Raw genomic sequence first — 22,345 nt, forward strand, 5'->3', positions numbered from 1 at the left:
AGGCAGAAAACACCCCTTCCCCAGGTGATCTCATAAGTTACAGTGGAAGGAGCAGAAGTACATTGGCAATCCTGACCACCTGTAGGGATGGCGCTGAGCTATCTTAACATAAAATAGAGGCTAGGCAGCCACCCCCTGACTGATAATGATTAATGCTTATTATTCCCCAAATGCTCTGACCCTCAGATAATGTGGGAAAGGGACCTGCATTTCTTGGCCCCAACAGGTAGATACTTACTAAAGAAAAATAAAAAAATAAAATGAGATGACTCAATCTGTAAAGATACTTGCAGCCAAACCTAGACAAACCTAGTTCAACCTCGGAGAACCACATGGTAAGGAGAGAATTAACTAATTTTGGCAGGTTGTCCTCTCACCTCCACCTATGTGCATAATATGCATTCATATAAATAAATAAATATGTAAAAAAATTCATGGAAAAATGAAATGTTGCATTCATATAAAACATAATCCAAAGGGCTGGTTCAGTGGGCAAGAGCATCATGGTTTAAGGAACTAAATAGCATACCCTGAACTAGGAAGCAAGATGAGGGTGAGATACACCAACCTCATTCACACTACAGAGATATTCCATCACTTGAAACAGATATTTCCAAATTCATGTTAGAGAGAGAAATAAGAAATAAGCCAAAATAATTTAAAACATTTAACCAAAATCAATATCCAGGTCATTTCCCTAAGGAGTACCTCAACTTGAAGAACTGGCTAAGCCCATCCAAGATGCGGTCCTGTCCACCTCCCACCAAAGCATCCCAGTTTCCAAGCAGAGGATCCCTTCTCTCAGAGTATGCTCCTAAATGTCTTGTTCCCTGTCATCTCTTTAGAGAAGAGAGATGGTGAGGGTTAGAAGTTAGATCTGAGTGCCCCTGTCCACTTACCAGAGAACCCTGAGTCCAGTGTATGCGCTCACTGTAGTTCAGCTGCAGGAACCACTGTCCACTGTGCTGCAGTTTCTTGACATGAAACCCACCCCTGCTTTATCTGCAAGACATACAGACTCTTCTAGGTTCTGCCCCTCCCCTTTCAGTGTGTTTTGGACAATCACGGAGGACCACGGATCTATCTGCTTTTTAGGAATCACCTGCATTTCCAAGAAGAGGAAATGAAGTAAACAAAAAGTTGTTTTTCATTCTATTAACTCTTCCTTACTTGGCAGAAAAGGCCGGACACTCCTAAAATAATGTGGAACGAGGCTTGGAAAAGAACAGAAACACGGAGAAGTGTCTTACTGACTATGCTGGAAAACAGCCCTTGAAAGATAAATTTCCTGATCCCTGACTCCACAAATGCAGCCTGAACTAAAGTCACACAGCTCATTGTCTGAATTCTTGTGCACATGCCGGTTTCAGTCTCAACCAAGGCACAACCCATGTGACCCCCTCTCACTGTAACCTTATTCCTTCACTGTTGTAATAAGAGCGGCGGGGCTGCGTCCCCAGCACCCTGGCCACCTGGCTAGCTTATGCCCCGAAATAACAACACACAAATTGTATTCAGTTAAACACTGCTTGGCCCTATAGCTCTAGCCCTTACTGGCTAATTCTGATATCCGGATCAACCCATATCTAATAATCTGTGAGCACTGGTCTTACCGGGAAGATTCTAGCCTACGTCCATCCTGGGTCGGAGCTTCATTGTGTGTGTCTGCCCAGGAGCGGGGAGCATGGCGTCTCTCCTGAGGCCGTCTGCTCCCGAGAGGAGAGCTGTCGAGTTTGAGCTCACTTCCTCTTCCTCCCAGCATTCTGTTCTGTTTACTCCTCCCACCTATGTTTTAACCTATGAGGGCCAGCCAAGCAGTTTCTTTATTTTTTTAACCAATGACCTTCCTCCATCACTTCACAATTGTAGATTCACGGTCCTTAATTCTTGTCATTCTCAGCTTCCCTGTAAAGGCAGAGATTTGGTCATGTCTGGGCTTGACAGGTCTTACACATGCTGTCTCAACCATGGCCAGTTCACACGTGGAGCTACCCTGCAGTTTCCAGAAGATCCCGTTTTCTTGTAGACATCCACAACTCTGGCTCCCACACTCTTTTTTATCCTTTCCTCCACAACTATTCCTGTATCTTTGGAAATAAAACTAAGTATATTCCATCTAGTTCTGGACATTTATCAATGTCTTATTCTAAGCATGTTGTTATATCAGTTGTGGATATCTGCATTGATTATAATCTACTGGAAATAAGAACTTTCATGATAAGGGTTAATCAATGCCTTAACCTATGGAAAATCATTGGGAGCTGGTTTAATATTATGTTCTATAGCAGAATAATAGTAGTAGGTTCTCACTAAGATGTATGACCAGCATAGCCTTAGGTTATTGTCTAGATATGGTACCAAATACGGGTTTTGTCTTGTGGAGAAATATTGATCCCATCAGGAAGTACTTGGTTACTACCACCGCATTCTTGTACTACTAGTATATTGGTGGTTATTTCTTATCTGATCAGTCATTATTATTGCTCAAAGAGTTCATACCTGGATATGATTAATGTTTCATTTTCTTCTCTGTTACTCTCTCTAGAACCTTCCAGCACTGTGAAAGATAACTGGTAGGGGTGGAGCTTCTGGGTCAGTATCACCTTGGTTTCTCCATGTCCTATAACTCAGCAATGTGGTGTTTTCACTAACAGGATCTTACCATAGAGTTCTGGAAGGTGACCAAGAGCACTGACAATGGCTTGTAATGATTAGGATCATCACTGGCCAACAAGTTGAAAAAAAGCTAAGTAATTTTTGGGTCTGGGCTTTTTATTTATTACCCTGTGGTGTCTAGCAGGGACATTGCTACCCCATTAGAGGGTTTCTCCATTGTCTTTTTCATATGTGTATACATATATTCAGGAAGCCTTTACATTAGTAGGTTACATGTGACATTTTGAAAATCCTTTAGTGTTATTTAGCCCTCCAACTTTTACTCCACTCCCCTATTCTCAACTCCCAGCTCAATTTAACCCTTCTTTACCCATACTTCTCTTTTAAATCCCATCTTCCCTCTCCTGCATTTTTCCCTCCATGACACCATAGTAATTTTGAAACTCTGTGGGTATTCCAAATGAAACACACATCTGAAGAAGCTAAGAGCTACCCATGAGAGGGATTAAATGATGTTTGTATCTCTGGGCCTCTGATGCCTCACCCAGAATGGTTGTTTCCAGCACCATCCATTTCCCCAGGAATTTCATAGTTTCTATATTGTCAACAGATGAAAAGTCTTTCAATCTGTAAAGTTGCACGTATTCAGCATGCATCCATCAGTTGATGGACATCTAGACTGGTTCCATTTCTTGGTTCCTGTGAATAGAGTGTAGATGATGGATAAGCAAGTAGGTCAACAGAAGGAGATGAAGTCATTTGGGAATATTGGCAGGAGTAGCACAGCTGGATCATGTAGGGACGCTATTTTCTCTTTGTGTGGAGCTTCCACACATGGTACCCCAGAAACCTCCAGTTTGCCCTCCCACCAGCGGGGACTGAGTGTTCTCCTCCCCCACCCTCCACAATGGCATTAGTTGCCATTTGCACTTCTGTTTCTAGTCTCTCTGACTGGGCTGAGGTGAAATCTCAATGTAGTTTTTGGCTTGTATTTTCCTGACATAAAAAAAATGTTGAAAATTACAAAAAAAAATTTTCTCAGACATTTGCACTTCATCTTAGAGAACTCTGTTTAGCTTATGCTCCATTTTTAGGTTGGGTTCCTCCTTTTCTTGAAGTTCAATATTTCTCTACAGATTCTAGATACTTACCCCCTGTCTACTACATAGCTGATAAAGTTTTTTTTCAGTATTGTAAACTGCCTCTTCATTCAAATGATGGTGTCTTTTAAAAGTATTTTGTGTCAGTGTCTTCCTTTGTATACAGTGTAGATCTAGTGTCCCCATAGGTCTATGTAATCCAGACTGATCTTGATCTCCTGGTGATTTTCTCACCTTAGCGTCCTGACTGCTGAGATTTCAGCTGTGAAACCCTTGTTTCTTTGGCTCAGAACCTCCTTTTGATTTTGTGAGCCAGTCTACAGCTTATGGACATTGGGTGTACATTAAACAGCCCCTGTGCATGGAGATTGAGAGGGTGTAAAGTGCCCAGACAAAGCAATTTCTATTTCTCTGAGTCCTTTGAGAAATGATACACAGTTCGCCTATGGCAACTGCTTTCAGGAGCTCCAGTTCATCCTAAGCAATTCTGCTGGATGAATCCTGTTGATCTGTAGCATCTGCTCACACGTGCCAGAGATCAGTCAACAGGGATGAAGTCACCTGCTATGGTCAATTTCATCGTCTGAGCTATTGGAGCTCCTTTCCAGGGTTGTAATTTAGGTTGGTTTTGTTGATGTTGTTTTCCCTCAGGTTGGGTCAGGCCCTGGAGCACTGTCTGCTCACAGTTCTGAGAGAAAAGTGAGAGTTGTGTTAGTAATGCAGGACTCCCAGTGGACTCTTAGCCAAAATAACAAGGAGAGCTGCATTTCCAGTCATTGCCAGGAATGCGAAACTGAAACTGCTTCTCTATGCTGCCTGCTAGTCATAAATGCTGCACATTCAGAGTGTGGGAAGGGGTGCATGTAACAGAGGGGAAGCTTTGGTTGAGCCTTCCTGCTCCACGCAGATCCCTCATTGTTCTTCTCCCATCGTTCCCTTTCTCACCAACACACCAGTCTTTCATATTCACCACCATGTTTGCTATTTTTCAACATGCTATTATTCAGCCACACTGTTCTTGAATTGCAATGGAACAGTGGATGAGCATAAATTTTTGTTTGCTTCATCTCTAGCTCCCCAGTGCTGGGAAATAACAAACAGGTGATATTTGGTGATTCAGTGTTTTCTGAACTCTACCAACTGAACTACATCCACAATCTTTCTTATTAATTCATTTACTTGAGTCTGTGCCTCACTATGTCACCTTGGCTGTCCTGGAACTCAGTACATAGACCAGACTGACCTATAACTCACAGAGATCTGCCTGGTTTTGGTCTCTGAGGGGTGGGCTACAGGCAGATGCTATCACTGTAGGGCCATTACCTCTTAAAGTTAAATATTGAAGAATGGAGGGATGGTTCAGTGATAAAGCACTTGCTGTGCATGCATGAGGACCTCTCTTAGGTTTGCCACACCCACTAAAGCCAAGCATGGTGAGGTGGGATCACTGTGCAGTCTTCTACCTATCAATGGTTATTAGGATCAATGAGAGACCTTGTATTGAAAAATAAGGTGGAGAGTGATAGAGGAAGACACCATACCTTGACCACCTCCCTGAATCCTCCACATGCTCATATATGGTTGAGTGCATACATATGGATACACACACTCACACGAACATACACCACTCACACAAATGTCAAATTTGAATTTTTAAAAATGGTAAGAAGTTTTTTCAAAATATATTAAAAAGTAAAAAGTCATTTCTAGTCAATGACATGAGCAGAAAATGATTCCCATTTTCTGAGACTAACTTAAGCCTCACCAAACTGATGGAAAATAATGATGTATATACTCTTTATACAAATCTCATTTTATTGTTTGCTACAGACATCAGCTACTTGAGATCATCTTAAGGATGACGTCAGTGTTTCATATTTATCAGTAACAGCTGGAACAGAACCAGTGGCATCCTCTGTAGGACTGTAGTGTACTCAAAAGAGGACTAATTACCTTACTTAGGCTTAGGAATTACATTTCAGTAAAGTATACTTGTTTGGTTGCCTCATTAACTTTTGATGGATTTAAATGTCATCAGTTGATTATAAAAATAGGCATCTGATCTCAGGACACACAAAAGGTTTACTAACTGTTTGACAGTGTAATTCTAATCATTCATACAGAGAAATGCAATGACCATTGAGGTCTCCCAGCTAGCATCCCTTGGGATTGAAAGGCCTTAAAGAGTTTCAGAAGAGACACACTGCGCTGCACCTCACTGGCCAGCAGGAGGCAATGCTGATTCACCTGATTCTAGTCCTAAGTGATTGAGGTGTAAAGCAAAAAAAAAAAAAAAAAAAAACAAAACTATGGATCTCTAGGATCAAGACTTATTTATAAAAGGAAAAATGGGAACAATACACTGATGAATACAGAATGAAGTGCTGCTTGCCTTTTTGTCACTTGTACAAAGCAGCTGCTTACAGAATGGGAAAAGATGTTTACTAACTACACATGAGCTTTGTCTGGGTAGGTTCCAATTTGCAAGTCATTGCCTTAGAGGCCCAGGGCCTCACGTGATTTTTTTGATTTTTTTTGGGCTGTCCTGTTGAAGACATGGCTGTGCCAGGCTCCTGGCCTGACTGGGACAAAGGGTGGAAACTAAGAGCTATATATGAGAGGGATAAAATGATGCTTGTCTCTCTGGAACTCACTCAAAATGATTGTTTCCAGCTCCACCCATTTTCCCGTGAATTTCATAGTTTTTATTTTTTTTAGCATATAAGTAATATTCGATTCTGTAAAGCTGCACTTTTTCCTCATCCATCCATCAGTTGATGGGTACCTAGGTTGTTTCCATTTCTTGGGTATTGTGAATAGAGCATGGCTGATCAATTATCAAGTAGTTTAACAGTAGGAGATGAAGTCATTTGGGAATATTGCCATGAGTAGTCCACCTGGATTATGTAATAAATCTTGTTCCCTTCTTGTGTAGCTTCCACACATTACAGTAGTCACTTCCCCAGTGTGCCCCCCACTATTGGGGACTGAGTATTCTATTTTCTCACCTCCACAACACATTATGTTGTCATTTGTATTTTTGTATGATATGTTACTTTGGAGGAGAGATTTTGCTTTTGTATTCACAGAAAAAGAGAGGTTGTGGATTCATTCTAGGTTAAGAAAATAAGGTTTGATTGAGAAAGGTCTCCTGAAAATTCTTCAGTGGGAAAGGATGGCCAAGATGATCCAGTGTTTCTGAGTACCTCTGTTATAGTTTCCTCTGAGTTCTACATCCAGAATAGCTTCAAGATGGCTGGCTGAGATGATCAAGCCTCACAGAATACTCTAGTCAGGACTTGACCATAATTCTAAATTTTCTTTGTGTTCCCATAAGTTTATCAGTGCCCCCAATCAGCAGGAAGTAGCCAAGAAAACTAAGCCCACATTCCCAAAATATGGATTATGGATCTTTGTCCTTGTTTAGAGTGTTGGTTACAAGCTTTTATGGATAATGGTCAGAAGAAAAGCTAAACAACGGAGATGTAAAGGTTTGTCACTTGTTTTGGTTTAATAAAATGCTGATTGGGTAGTAGCTAGGCAGGGTGTATAGGCCAGCAACCAGACTAATAGAATTTTGGGAAGAAGAAAAGCAGAGTCTGTCACCAGCCAGATGCAGAGAAAGCAAGAGGAGAATGCCTCACTGATACAAGTTACCAAGCCACGTGACTAACATAAACAAGAATTCTGAGTTAATTTAAGTTGTAATAGCTAGTTAATAATAATCCTAAACCAATAGGCCAAGCAGTTTATACTTGTTATAAACTTCTGAGTATTTCTTTGGTACTGAATGACCGTGGGACTGGGCAGGAAGAAAACTCAGTTTATGATAAATTGTGTAGGACAAGCCAGCCTACTGTGGTGTGTGCCATCTCTAGGAAAGTGGTCCTGGGTTGTGTGAGAAAGTGGAGTGAGCAAGCCATGGAGAACAAGTCAGTAAGCAGTGCTCCTTCACAATCTACTTCAGTTCCTACCTTGTCCTCCCTTGATGATGAACTATAACCCACCAGGAAAATCAGGACATTCTGAGGGTTAAACAAGGTCTTCTGAGCAAAGCTTAGCTGAGTTCAAGTTTTATACAGTGAGGAGGGCAAGGTCATGTGAGATCAAGACTACATACAGTCATGATGACAACTTGTATTTAAAAATATCATTCTAAATAATAAGGGAAAAGATCATGCGTAATTGAAAAAGCAAAATCCACTGCTATTTATCCCACCTGAGAGGGGGCACAGAAGCATATTCCAAGAACAAATCCATGCTAATGAGTAACAGAGGTTAGAAGACTCTTGTATGTAAATATGTAAATGTGATGGGTGCTTTGTCTTGTTTACTTGGAGTTTCTCACAAGCTCTCAGAAATCTCCTCACACAGCTTCATTCAGGGATGGTGTCTGACAGTGAGTGTTTAATCTCATCAACAGAGAAACAAACTAAGGGAATGTATAAATTATCTTTTATGGCCACCAAATTCCATACTGTGACAATGTCTACTTATGCCAAAACATCTCTCTTATTACATGGCTTTTCCTGGGAAGAAAGAAAGAAATGTCTATTCATACTAGAAAGGGCACTGGTGACAAGCTAAAGAAGAGATTCCAGCCATGTCTGGTTTAATGAGTCAGTGAGTTTATTAGGTTTAATTAGAAATTTTATTGCTCTCTCTCATCTTCCTCAGGTGGGCAAACACATGAGGAGAGCTTTGTATCCTGGGACTTCACTCGGTTTTACTTAACTCCTCTTCTGACAATGTACTGGGCAGTCTAAGACCTTCACCTGCATGTATTATGCATGCAAATCTCGATAGTGACACTTCTATCATCCTAGGACATTACCCACTTCTACTCTGGGTGCATGTACACCTACTATAGACAATGGGTAGGATCTCTGTCTCAAGAACCCACTAGGATCTACCTCTGTGTCCAGTTTCTATTTAGATATGTCTGGGTACAGGGTTGAGAGGGCCAATCAAATGGGCATCATCACTTCCATATATCAGCATTCATTGTAAGAACAAGGCAATGAGTTCTCCTTAACTCAGCTTTGGTTCTTCTGGTCTCTCTTCAAGGCATCAGTTGTGTTCTGTGTTTTTCCTGGGTAGACACAAAAAAAATCTATTCATCCCATCTAGGTACCCACGACAGACCAAAGGGACATCTTTCTAGTCTAGTTTGTGAATGAGCGAGTTTATTAGAGTGAGAGTGACTTACAGGAAGATTGCCCAATCAGAGGAGGCTGCATCACTGAAAAGCCCACTCGAGAAGGGCAATGATCCACCACAATTGCTTCCTTGGGGCCCCCTGAATGATTTTCAGGAACTACAGCTGCTCTGAAATCTCCACTACCACAGAATTCTTTCTGCTTATATATCCTCTAGGGGAAGGAACTTCATGAATCTTTTACATCTCTGTATGTTGTTGTTTTTACTTTTTAACTCTTTGGGCGGGGGGGTGGGGCTACCCCTCAGCTCCCAAACAAATGCACACAGAGACTTACTAATTTTAAATGCCTGGCCTTAGCTTGACTTGTTTCTTGCCAGCTTTCCTTAAATTTTCCCATATACCTTTTGCCTGTGGGCTTTTATCATTCTCCATTTCTTTATCTCTTTTCTTTCCTCCTTCTTTCAATTCTGGCTGTGTGGTTGAGTGGCTGACCTCCTTTTTTTCTTGATCTTTTCTCCCAGATTTCTCCTCCTACTTATACTCTCTGCCTGCTCCTCATATCCTTACTCCTTCCTTGCTATTTGTCATTCAGCTCTTTATTAGACCAATCACGTGTTTGGACAGGCAAAGGCACACCGCTTCACAGAATTAAACAAATTCAACATAAAAGAATGCAACACATCTTTGCATCATTAATTTAATTGTTCCACAGATCCACAGCATAAAAATGTAACACTTCTTAAAGTAACATTCTACAACATTTCTCCCTTTGTCTAAATAAAAATGAAAGGTTTTAACATTAACAAAGCAAAACTACACACAACAAAACAGTCACCAAGTAAGAATTACATTTACAATATTTAGCCCATTTCTGTTTAGCATATTCAGAGAAAATAATTCATTACCTATCTTATCTTAATGAAATTAAAGTTTTACATCCAATTTACTTTCTATAATAACTTAGGAAAATAGCAACTCTAGCAATCTAGTCTTTAACTCCATCAAAGACCCTCAGAAGAACATAATATTATTAACAGCAGAGACTACTTGCTGCCTGGACAGTCACTCCAAGTTCATTTGCAACACTGGGGCATCTACTTTCAGCCTACAGGTGAAGAGTATCTCACAGACTTTTCAGTTTAGCAGGATATGTGAAGGACTGTTCTGCCTTGTTTCAGCTGTCATTTTCCTGTGAGTCCTGTGTGTCCAGTCTTCAAGGTACACAGTCAAGCAGTCGAAGAACAACCAGTTTCTTTCCCAAATGCCTAATCTTGTCACAATGAAAACAAACTTCTATGAAGTTTCTTTGATGCCCATCATCCTCTTATGATGTTCATGTATGCTGCCAGAGGCAGATGTGTCTCATTGTCATGAAAAGCCCTAAGTTAATAAAACATTTTAAATACTATATTCTATAGGTTTTTGAACTGTTTGCAGAGCATTTATCTATCTAAAATATACCTAATAACCTAGAAATCAATGTGACTATAACTTTGATTATTATAGACTATTAACCTCATTTCTTATTTATATATTTCATCCTTAAATGAACTACGTAGGTGCAATATTCCCGAGTAGAAACATATACAGTGTTACAAAATTTATTTATAAGCTTTAAATTTGTATCAATATACCAAAATTGATGCCAATGCAAAATATCTGAGTTTAATAGTTGTGTTTTTATCCTATATTTCTATATTCGCCTAAATGATAATAATCATCCATACCCCATCAAATATCCAAAAGCCCCCCCACATCCATCTTGGGAATATTGGCATTGTGTTCTCAAAACTATATCCTGTTGTTGTATGTGGGCATAGACATTTTTATGGGTCTCTGAGGAAAATTGGGATAATGGCCAAGTCCTGGGAAGATCAGCTATAACCTTTATAGATATTTATCAACTGTCAAGATTCAGGAGGTCTCATTGTTCAAAGCTGATCCTTATTATTCCCGAAGGAATCCAAAGTTTCTTGTCTCCTGTGGGAATAAAACCCCAAAGCATATTTGATTTCCATTTGACAAATATGTTTTTGACTTAATTTTTAAAGTAAAGATTGTCCTAAAGTATATAGGCTGGTTCATTTTTTCAGTCGTGTTCATAATCCCATATCTCCTAACAGTTGTCTTTGCCCATCAGCATTCAAAAACTTCAACACAATGCTATACTTGTATATTTCCAATCTAATGTGGCTTTTTTTCTTTTACTCCATTGTCTCTTTAAAGACTTCATTATTTTTAATCTATTTCTTCCTATGGCTATCTACAACAATTTTTTTTCTTTCTTAAACACACTGGAACATGTTTACAGTTTTTTTCTATCTGAACCTCTTTTACTATTTATCATTTAGCATTTTTTGAACTCATGAGCCTTTAAACTGCTAAGTGATGTGGATCCTTTCCCAGTTTTGGTGGCTGATTCTGTCTGCTTCTTGGGTTGCGAAAGCTAAGGCTAAAGCTTATGGCCTGGTTGGAGGTTCCTGATGAGGAAATTCACACCCCAAACTCTGGAATGCCAGTACCCTGTACTAGGACAAGTGTCACTTACTTAGATTTTTGTTTCTACTTTGAGGACAGAGGCTGCTTGTTCATTTTCCAGATGACCAGACTCAAAATAATCACACAGAAACTGTATTAATTACAACACTGCTTGGCCAATGACTTAGACATATTCCTGGCTAATTCTTATATCCTAATTAACCCATTTCTATTAATCTATGTATCATCACAAGGTTGTAGTCTACTGGTAGGCATCTTTCTTCTTCAAAGTTACATGGCATCTCTTTGATTCTGCCTACTTTCTTCTCTATTTCTGCTTGGAATTCTGTCTTATTCTGTTCTGATTTTCTGTAGGTCAAAGCAGTATTACTCATTAACCAATGGCAAAAGAACACATTCACAGCATACAGAGGGGAATCGCACATCACCTCTCCTTTTCTGTCTAAATAAAAAGGAAGGTTTCAACTTTAACATAGCAAAATTTAACATAAAAAACAGGTATCAAGTGAGAATTATAGTTACAATATTTATGTCTATTTTATTTTTTATCATAACTAAGTAAAACTATGATTATACCTATCTATTCTTCAACTACATCAAAGACCCCAGAAGCTTATAATATTACTTAAGTTAACAAAAAGTCCATTTTAAGCAACTTCCAAAATTCTTGAATTGACAGAGACATCTCATGGCCTGGACATTCACCCAAAGTTCTGTAACATTGGGGCATCCATATTCATCCTACATGCCTATAGTTTCTGCTAGACTTTTCCATGAAACAGAAAATTTCAAAGACTATTTCGCCTCTATTTATTGACAGTTTGTCATTCACTTTCTTTTATTTCCTGCAGAATGTCTGGCAGACTCTTTTTTTTTTTTTGGTATGTATCTTAGTTTATTTATTTATTTTTTTATATATATACAGCTTTAATGGCGAAATAGACTTACAGAACCACCGTTCCTGCGGAGACCAGGAAAGCAGAAGGGACGGCTGGGAGCACGCTTGCCAAATTTATAGGCAAACATTAGCCCGAGGCGAACATGCCCCCCAAGGGGCGGGACTTATCCCTACATCTCCCCTTTTTGTCTAAATAAGACAGAACCAAACCAAATACAACTATATACAATAACAACAAATAATAAATATAACAAACAATATTGAGAACAAAAGCTTTGCTAAACATTCTATCTCAAGGAGTCCAAATAATGTAGAGAGTAACTACAATTATATAATCTTCGACTCCGTCAAAGATCTGAGAAGGGAATAAAAACTACTCAACAAACGAGATATATCCAAAATGTGCAACAATTGACAGAGACAACTGACTACCTGGGCAATCACCCAAAGTCTCGTTTGCAATGTTGAATCAACCAATTTTGGCTAAGGCCTAACATAACTGACATACCATTATTAAAGGCAAGGAACTTTTCAAAACTATCTTACCCTGTCTTGGCAGGATATGACAGTCCTGTTTTATCCATTGCAGACTCTTTTATGAAGCAGGAACCCTGAAGGACTGTCTCACTTTTTGGCAAGTTTAGCAGTTATTTTTGTGGGTTCTGCATGTCCATTTCATATAGCATAACATCTAGCAGTCTAGGCAAGAAAAGTTACATTGAAGGCAAATTTCATAATGAGTTTCTTCAATGCCCATTGGGTTCTCTGAAGTAATTGGTGCTGCCAGAAGCAAACATGTCTTACTGTTGAGAAGAGTTTAAGTTCTTAAAACATTTTAAATGTCATATTCTGCATATCTTAGAAAGATTTCAAAAATACCTATAAGTCTGTACATCTAGACAACCCAACTAAAATGACTACAAGTTTGACTATTACAAATGACTTTTAATTTCTTTTTCTTAAGTATACATTATATTTTAAAATAAAATTTACAAATACAATACCTAAACAAGTGCAGAAATATACATATAACAAAATTGACCTAAAAATTTGTATCAATAAATAAAGATCTAAACAAATGCAAAGTATTCATCTTTATAGGATATCCCCCTTTAAATGCAAACAAACATTTATAAAGGATATTTGGGAATTTGGATATAGTTCTCTTCAGATTGCTTCTTACTTTCTGTTGTGGGAGGTAATCTTGGGGTCTGTTGGGACCTTTCAGAGGTTCTTGGTTCATTAAATCACAATACTTTGGAAGGAATCCACAGGTTCTCACCCTCTGTGGAAGAAAAGCAAAACCTCTTTTCCAAAGGAACATATCCTTAGACCAAATTTTGAAGTCAAGATACCTTTAAAATATATATATATATATATATATATATATATATATATATATATATATAAAATATACATGCTGGTTTTGCATTGCAGCCCCCAGAATCAAATATCTCTCTGTACTTAGCTCATTCACAGTCAAAAATTTAAATAAAATTTATACATAAATTAAAATTAATTCAATGTTATTCAAAATTCAATTAAAATACAATATTATACATAATATTGACATCTTTATGAGACTTATTTTTTACCCTATTACTTTTTCTTCAAGTTTAATATTTATTTTGTTATCTTTACATATTTAATATAAGACTGCCTGTACTCTTATATATTATAACTGTCTATACACTTTTTCCTCTCTCTCTCTCAAGCCTATGCACATTTGTGCAACACTACGACCCACTTAGAGGTCTTTTTTTAAAATCTGAATTTGTCTTTATTGAGTATGTATCTGTAATTATTTTTTTGACCAGAAGCACTTTAAAAAAATGCTAAACAGGCATGATTAGGACCAACTCTGTGGCCCTGCCTGTTGACTCGACCCATTTTAACATGGCAGAGGAATGTTCACTGCATATATATCACCGTTAAGCAATTTGTAACATGCTGCTCACATACCCTATTTAAGTGCTCCATCTCCTGAAAGAGCCAGAGTTGTTTGTGCTACTAGTATGAACAAGTAATCCCTCTCCTAAAGAAGCTGAACAGCCTTCACTGCCAATGCTAAGTCAGGAAGACCTCTCCTAAAGGAGCCGCTGTGCCCCCCGCTTGCCACCAGCAAACAGAGCCCACTGGAAAGAAAATGTGACTACCAAGAAGCTGTGCTCAACTCTGTTCTGTTTGGAATTTCTTATTAAACTCTCTCAAGTTTTGTGTGGATGTAGTTGCCCACATTGAGCACATCTTACAATTTATATTTCACAACAGTAGTTTGTAAGACTTTAGATTTTTTACTTCTCGAGTTTCATTTTATTTCATATTCAAAATGTGTCTCTCGTATGGTATGCGTGTTCACATGTGTCTAGGCAGTTCTGCCTTATGTTAGGCTTTATCTTCAAATGCTTTCTGTCATTTTCCAAGGCAGAGTCTGACAGCTGAACCAGAGCTTGCAGATTTACTTGCTCTAGCTAGCCAGCTTGCTCCATGGTTCCGCTGTTTCTGCATTCTTCGTTTGGAGTACAAGGTGGCTGTCCCACCCATTCAACATTTATACAGGTTGTGTAAATTGATCTCTGCTCCTTCTATCTGCTTGGCACGGCAAGTGCTTTATGCACTGTGTGTGTGTGCATGTATGCATGCATGCATTCATATATGTGTGTATGTGTGTGTGCCTGTGCATGTGTATTCAAGTATGCATGTGGAGCTGAAAGACAAGGGGGAAGGTAGAGTGCTGAAGTTGGGGTTGTCAGGTTCTGACATATTAACACACATGACTCTTACCCTTAGTTTGTCCCATAGTGATAGAGGACTGGCTAGTGTTAAAAAAAAAAAGCTATCATAGAGGGAATTTATCCAGTGACTTCCTGGCATTAACCATTTGATTTTGTCATTGTTAGTAGCTGTGAATGAGTTGAATTTGAACTATATTTTTGAATATGTCTCTCTAAGGAGAACTTTGGCATCTTCAGTCACTGTGTCAAGGAAAAGAAATTCTAAGTAAAAGGTTTTTCTAAAGTAAAGACCTGAAGCAAGGGGCCCACCACGAATTGAGGCAAATATCTCCAAATATTTTAACAACATTTCTCCTAATGTTTCTTCTTTCTTAGTTTCTAACAAAAAAGGTGATTTAATGATTTTTTTCAATTGTTCGACAGGCACTTGAGAGTCCTTAGCAATGACTTCCAGGGATACATCATCCACTCCAAAGAGGACTCGGTAGTGGTTTAACTTCACCTTTAGTTTCTCTACCTCATTTGTGAGGATGCCCACTACAGGAATAGCAGCCAAAAGTCCAGCCTTGAAGGCTTCCAACCAGATATGCTGCTGCATAGACTTGTGCTTTCTGTCAATGACTGCCTCGGTAATATTAGGCAAGGAAAGCATAAAATTGTGGCGCTTTTGATTAGAAAGATCCTTTATCAGAGTGTCCATCAGAACTGGAAAATCATAGTCAGATAAATGTTTGTTAGAAATCAAGAAAATCTGTGGTGCATTCATGTTATTCTGAGTAAAGGTGTTCACACAGTAGTTTCTGATCTGCTGCAGGGTCTTTTCTCTGTCAAAGGTGCGTGGTTTGGATTCCTTTTCATTTTGTAAATCTATGTCGACCTTGGTTCTTACAAAGTAGTAATTCTTTTTCATGAATCTGATTGCTTTGGCAAGGTCTAGTTCAAGTTTTGTAAAACGTGTGGCAGAAACAATAATGAAGAAATCATACTCTTGGAATTTCACTTTCTCCAGATAATCTTTTGGTGGAAAGTTCATAGTTCCAATGCCAGGCAGGTCCCAAAAAGTCAAAGTTTGAATTTTGGGGTGTTTGTATGGAGTTCTCATCATGGTTGTTTCGGTTACCCCTTCTTTAGCTGCACCTTGGTCTTCAGGTCCAACCCTCCTCAGGGCATTGATGAAGCTGGACTTCCCTCCTCCAGACTCTCCTGTCACAGCAATGTTTATTGGGATGTTATCAATATTTTTTAAAGCATCATTGATTACAGAGTTTGCCCCTTGAATGTTTCCCTTTTTCAGATGAAATTCTATTAAATGGATGGTCTCTTGAGAAAGGATTTTGTTTTCTGTCTTAATCTTCTTAAAATATTTAGTGAAGCTGGACTCCAAATCTCTGTTGTCCTCATTCTTAGATGTATCAGAGAATAACTGACCCATGTTTATGATTAAAAAGCAGTCACTGAAAGAAGAAAAGGAGAGAAAGTTGCAAAAGATCAAAGATGCTTTTGTCCTTAGCACTATGTTTCTTCTCCATGCTGAAGCCTTAGTTATGTTCTGATATTGACTAGTTCCCATACATTTTGCACTGATTATTTTTTATCAACAAGATAAAAGCTTAAGTCCTATTGGAGTAGAAAATCTCATCTGAAAAATTTCTCCCATCAGAATGTGCTTGGGGCATGCCCATGAAACGTTTTCTTGATTTAGGATTGATGTGGGAGATCCCAGCCTAATCTGAATGGTACCATCCTTGGGCTGGTGGTCCTTGGTAATGTAAGAAAGCAGTGTCTGACTATGGGGAGCCAGTCAGTAAACAGCATTCTCTCGTCGTTCTTGCTTCTATTCCTGTAGAGTTTCTACTGTGACTTCCCTCAGCAATGGACTGTGATCAGAATGGGTAAGCCATCCCAAATAATTTCTTTTTTCAAAATACTTTTGGTCATGGTGTGTATAAAAGCAATAGGAAGGAAATTAAAACATATTTCTTCTAGTTTTCAATTAAACCCTTTATTATGGAAAAATTAAAACGTAAGTAAAGTAAGGGAAAATTATATAAAATACAGCATGGGTCCTTTAGCCAGCCTCAGGAACAACAAATACAAATGCAACTGTATTGCATCAAACCTGACTGCAATTTTGTATATCAAATCCAAGATGTTTTCTCCATCTGTGCACACTTCTTTCAGTGTGTGCCTTCAGATGAATAGAAATTAAATCAACACACATCTAGTTTTTCACACTGAAAAATAAGCAATAATAATTGACATCGGTGTTTAATCATTGTGAAGACTGAAATGATCACATGAATCTAATTTGTCTGTTTGATTGATTTTTCAAAATATGTCAGTAAGCCCAACTACTGTATTTGGTTGAGATAATTTTTAATTTTTCTAGATTTACCTTCCTTCTGTCTTATCCGTGACTTGGAATTCACCTATATGAAGAATATAAACTTGGAATAATATAAAACTTCTTCCTGTTACTGTTAAAATCCTTTTCTTCAATACAATATTTCCAAGTCACCAACTCATCACTTACCTAACTGTGCACTGGAGATGTAGATCAGCTGGTAGTGAGCTTTCCCTGCATGACTAAGGCCTTGGGTTCAACCCCAGCACCTCATCAAATGCAGGCGCTTCTGGATCCCTGTAGTTCTGCTACACATGGAGTAGATGTAAAAGGTTCAGTACGTTCAGGCGATCCTTGATACACAGTGAGTTAGAGCCTAGCCTGGGCTACTTGAGACCCTGTCTCAAGAAAATGAATATCAAGTTCATCATGATGGCTCAGCAGGTAAATACACTTGCTGACAGATTCAAGGACATGAGTTTGATTGTTGGGTATTTAGGTAGCTCAGATCTCATATTTCTGCCCCTTGATTCTCCACAAGCCTGCCTTAAAGTCCTCAATAGCAGCACAAGGATCTCACCGTTAGTTAAGGAGACAACAATCCCCATTGTCACCCTGGAGCCTCCTCTGTCTGTCTCACCTCTACCAAATCAGTTCATAGACTTAATCTCTATTTCCAAATCCAAGCACAGTTGACAACTCTGCCTGCACTATCTTCTTCAAGACCTCCTCAGGACCAGCTTTGAGCATGTCATGGGCATTGCTATATTTCCTGTGATGGTTCTTGCAACAACATGGATGGTCAAACAGCCAGAGTTATGACACTGAAGTCATATCACGTCATGTCAATCCTGAAATGTACCATAAGAATCCCAATTTCTGGGACATCTGGTGTCTGAATTCCAGACACCCTGGTATCTCAAGTCTGTTTTCTCATTCCAGGACTTTGTACTTTGTCACTGCTTCCTTTCCTTATTTTATTGCTCTTCCCCAGTAGCCACATGGCTAGTAACTTAATGACCTTTCTCTAGGTTCTGCTTTGAATAGGCAGGCTTTAGCATTGACGTTGTCATTGAGATATAAAAGTGTACCTGCCTGCGTCTTTCACCACCCTCTCACTATGTTTCTGTCTCTCTACAGCACTTGCTGCCCATTAATGTCTATTCATCTGGGATCATTTGCTGTCATCCTCCCACTGTACAGTGCACCTGAGATAGCAGAGTGACTGCAGGCACAGGGCAGGAAGAGGTGAGTAAAGAGAATGCCCTAAAAGGGCAGCTAAACCTGATTACATAAACTCCATAGCCGGATTTACTGTTGAAGGGGACAGTCACCCACAGGACACAGACAGAATGTCCCTGAAGCACACAAGCTGTTCTCATCTTTTAGGTTTTCCCCTCTCATTCTCTCTGTTCTTGAATTTGTGTTCAGATACCAATGTGTCAGCCGGGCGGTGGTGGTGCACACCTTTAATCCCAGCACTCGGGAGGCAGAGGGAGGCGGATCTCTGGGAGTTCGAGGTCAGCCTGGTCTACAAAAGCTAGTTCCAGGACAGGCACCAAAGCTACAGAGAAACCCTGTCTCGAAAAAAAAAAAAAAACAAAAACAACATATACCAATGTGTCAGTTGTCTGCAAGGTCTTTCCACTGAGTATGATTTGAGGGAACGAGAAGGCTGTGACAGAGCAATCATTACAGCAGGATGCCCCACCTAAATGACAGCTGTCACCACATCCTGACATGTTCCTCAAAGATGGAGAGAAGATCCTTAGCACCCCTGCTTTACAATAAAGAAGACCAGAGTTGACAAGATTCTTCAGGCCCAGATTTCCACAGCCAGCTACATCAAAAGCAGTGTGCAGAGAGACCTCTTCTCCATAGACCAGGGGCCTTGGAATGTAAGGAATTTAATAGTTGACCCTGAACTGGGAAACAAGATGAATGTTACAGACAACAACCTCATGCACAAGGTAGAGATATTCTATCACCTGAAGCAGCTATATACAGCCATGTAGACAAGCCAAAACAATTGAAAATGTTTTTTTTTTATCGAAATCAATATCCAGATCATTTCCTTTAGGTTTACCTCAACCTGAGGAATTGGCTAAGACCATCCATGAGGCAGTCCTGTCCACCTTCTACCAAAGCACCCCAGCTTTAAACTGAGGATCCCCTCTTTCTGGGCATCTTCCTCAATATCTTGTTATCTCTCAGCTCTTTAGAGAAGAGAGAAGGTGAGGGTTAGAAGTTAGATCTGAATGCCCCTGTCCACTTACCAGAGAATCCCGAGTCCAGTGTGTGTGCGCTCACAGTAATTCAGCTGCAGGAACCACCCTCTATAGTAATCCAGTCTTGTCACAAGAAACCCACTCCTCCTTCCTCTGCAGGATTTAAGGACCTTCTAGGTTCTGCCCCTCCTCTCTCAGTGTGTTTTGGCCATTCACAGAGGAGCAAGGGTCAGTTGCTTTTAGGAATCACCAGCATTTCCAAGAAGGAGAAAGTGAAGTAAAACAAACAGTTGTTTTTCATTCTATCAAGACTTTGTTACTTGGCTGAAAAGGCCGGACATTCCTAAAAGGACAATGTGGAACAGTGGTTAAAAAAAGAACATAAACACCAAGAAGCAGATTGTTGACTATGTAGGAAAGCAGCTCTTGAAAGATAAATTTCCTGGTTCCTAACTCCACAAATGCAGCCTGAATTAGAGTCACACAACACAACACATTGTCTGAGTTCCTTTGCAGATGCCAATTTTAGTCTCACCCAAGACACAACCCATGTGACCCCCTCTGACTGTAACCTTATTCCTTCACAATTGTAGATTCATGTTCCTCAATTCTTGTCATTCTCAGCTTCCCTGTAAAGGCAGAGATTTGGTCATGCCTGGGCTTGACAGGTCTTGCACATGCTGTCTCAACCACGGCCAGTTCATATGTGAGCTGCCCTGCTGTGTCCAGAAGATACTGTATAGTTGGAGTTATCCATGACTCTGGCCCTGACACTCTTTTTATTCTTTTCTTCCACAGCCATTGGAAATACAGATATTACATTTTGTTCTGGACATTTGTCAGTGTCTTATTCTAAGAATCTTGGCCAGTTGTGAGTATCTGTATTGATTATAACCTACTGCAAATATGAGCTTCCATGATAAGGGTTAAGCAATGCCTTAATCTATGGGTATCATGAAAAATTGTCAGGAGGTGTTTTAATGTTATGTCCTTTAGCAGAATAATAGTAGCAGGTTCTCACCAGGGTGTAGACCAGCACAGCCTAAAGTTATTGTTCAGATATGGTGCTAAGCACTGGTATCACCTTGTGGAGCAATACTAAATCCAACCAGGAAGTAGTTGGTTACTACCATGATGTTCTTGTCACTATTCTACTTGTAGCTGTATCTTATCTGTCAAGTCAGTATTGTAGCTCACAGAGTTCATACCTGAATATGATTTATGTTTCATTTTCTCCTCTGCTACTGTGTCTAGAACATTCCAGCACTATGAAAGATAACTAATAGGGGTGGAATTTCTGTGTCAGCATCAGCTTGATTTCTCCATATTCTGTAACTCAGGAATGTGGTATATTCACTAACAGGATTTTACCATCATGTTCTGGAAAGTAACCAAAGCACTGGCAGTGGCCTTTAAGGATCAGGTTTATCACTGGCAAACAAGTCTATAAAAACTAAGTAATTCCTGGGTCTGGACTTTTACTTTTACCTTGTGGTGTCTAGCAGGGACATTGTTGCCCCAGAAGAAGGTATCCCCATCATCTTTTTTATCTTTTTTTTTGGTTTTTCGTAAGAAGCCTCTGCATTGTTAGGTTACATGTGACATTTTGAAATTTTTTAGTGTTATTTATCCCTCCTACTTTCACTTCTCTCCCCTATTCTCACCTCCTATTTTAATTTATTTTAACTTTTCTTTGTTCACAATTCTCTTTTAAATACCATCTTCTTTGTCTCATAATTACCACTCTATGGCACCATAGTAATTTCAAAGCCTGTGCTGGTATTTCCAATGGAATATGCATATCTGAAGGGTGAAAGCTAAAATCTATCTACACATGAGAGGGGCCTCTGTCACCTCACTCCAAATAATTTTTTCCAGCTCCATCAATTTCTCCATGAATTTCATAGTTTCTATTTTGTTAACAGATGAGTAATGTTCCATTCTGTAAATATGCACATTTTCCTTATCCATCCATCAGTTGATGGGCATCTAGGTTGTTCCCATTTCTTGGGTATTGTGAGTAGAGCATGAGTGATGGATAAGCAATAGCTCAACATTAGGAGATGAAGTCATTTGGGAATATCACCACGTGTAGTATAGCCTGATCATGTAGTAAATCTATGTTCCCTTTTTGTGTAGCTTCCACACATTACATTAGTCACTTCCCAGTGTGTCCTCCCACCAGGGGGACTGAGTGTTCTACTGAGTATTTGTTAACATTTGTATTTTGTTTCTAGGCACTCTGACTAGGGTGTGGTCAAATCTTAAAGTTGTTTTGAACTATGTTTTCCTGATAGATAACAATGTTGAAAAATTAAAAAAAATATTTCTTAGGCATTCTCAGGTCATCTTTTCAGAACTCCTTATTTATCTTATGCTCCATTTTTAGATTGGGTTGATTGTTTTCTTGATATTTAATCTTTTTAAACCAGATTTTAGATTCTAAACCCCTGCTCATTACATAACTAGTGAAGATTTTTCCCATTCTGTAAGCTGTCTCTTCACTCAAGTGATAATGTCTTAAAAATATTTTGAGACAGCATCTTCCTTTGTATACCACGTAGGTCTAGTATCCATGTAGGACTATGTAGTAAAGACTGATCTTGAGCTCCTGGTGATTTTCCTACAATAGCCTCCTGACTGCTGATTTACAGCAGGGAATCTCCATGTTTGCCTGGCTCAGAACCTCTTTCTTGATTTTATGAGCCAGTCAATAGCTTATAAAGATCGGGCATACATTAAATAGCACCTGTGGATGGATATC

At 39.2% G+C, this 22,345-nt stretch overlaps 1 protein-coding gene across 2 annotated transcripts; it reads right to left on the reverse strand.

Annotated features, from left to right (window-relative positions):
• Positions 1 to 15,094: 15,094 nt before the first annotated feature.
• LOC121440671 (interferon-inducible GTPase 1-like) lies at positions 15,095 to 19,677 on the reverse strand. Of its 2 annotated transcripts, none has more exons than XM_041641469.1 (2): positions 19,630 to 19,677; positions 15,095 to 16,463 (listed from the first exon to the last, which is right to left on the reverse strand). In XM_041641469.1, exon 2 carries the CDS (start codon positions 16,439 to 16,441, stop codon positions 15,200 to 15,202), a length of 1,242 nt encoding a protein of 413 aa, XP_041497403.1. In that variant the 5' UTR covers positions 16,442 to 16,463; positions 19,630 to 19,677; the 3' UTR covers positions 15,095 to 15,199. The 2 variants fall into 2 exon arrangements, with proteins under 2 accessions (XP_041497403.1, XP_041497402.1); XM_041641468.1 differs by lacking the exon at positions 19,630 to 19,677 and adding an exon at positions 17,543 to 17,619.
• Between the last annotated feature and the right edge of the window lie 2,668 nt (positions 19,678 to 22,345).

The sequence above is a fragment of the Microtus oregoni genome, unplaced genomic scaffold (genome assembly GCF_018167655.1).
Source record: "Microtus oregoni isolate MIOR12 unplaced genomic scaffold, Mior012 000069F_ref0000032, whole genome shotgun sequence".
In the NCBI taxonomy this organism is placed as follows: domain Eukaryota; kingdom Metazoa; phylum Chordata; class Mammalia; order Rodentia; family Cricetidae; genus Microtus; species Microtus oregoni.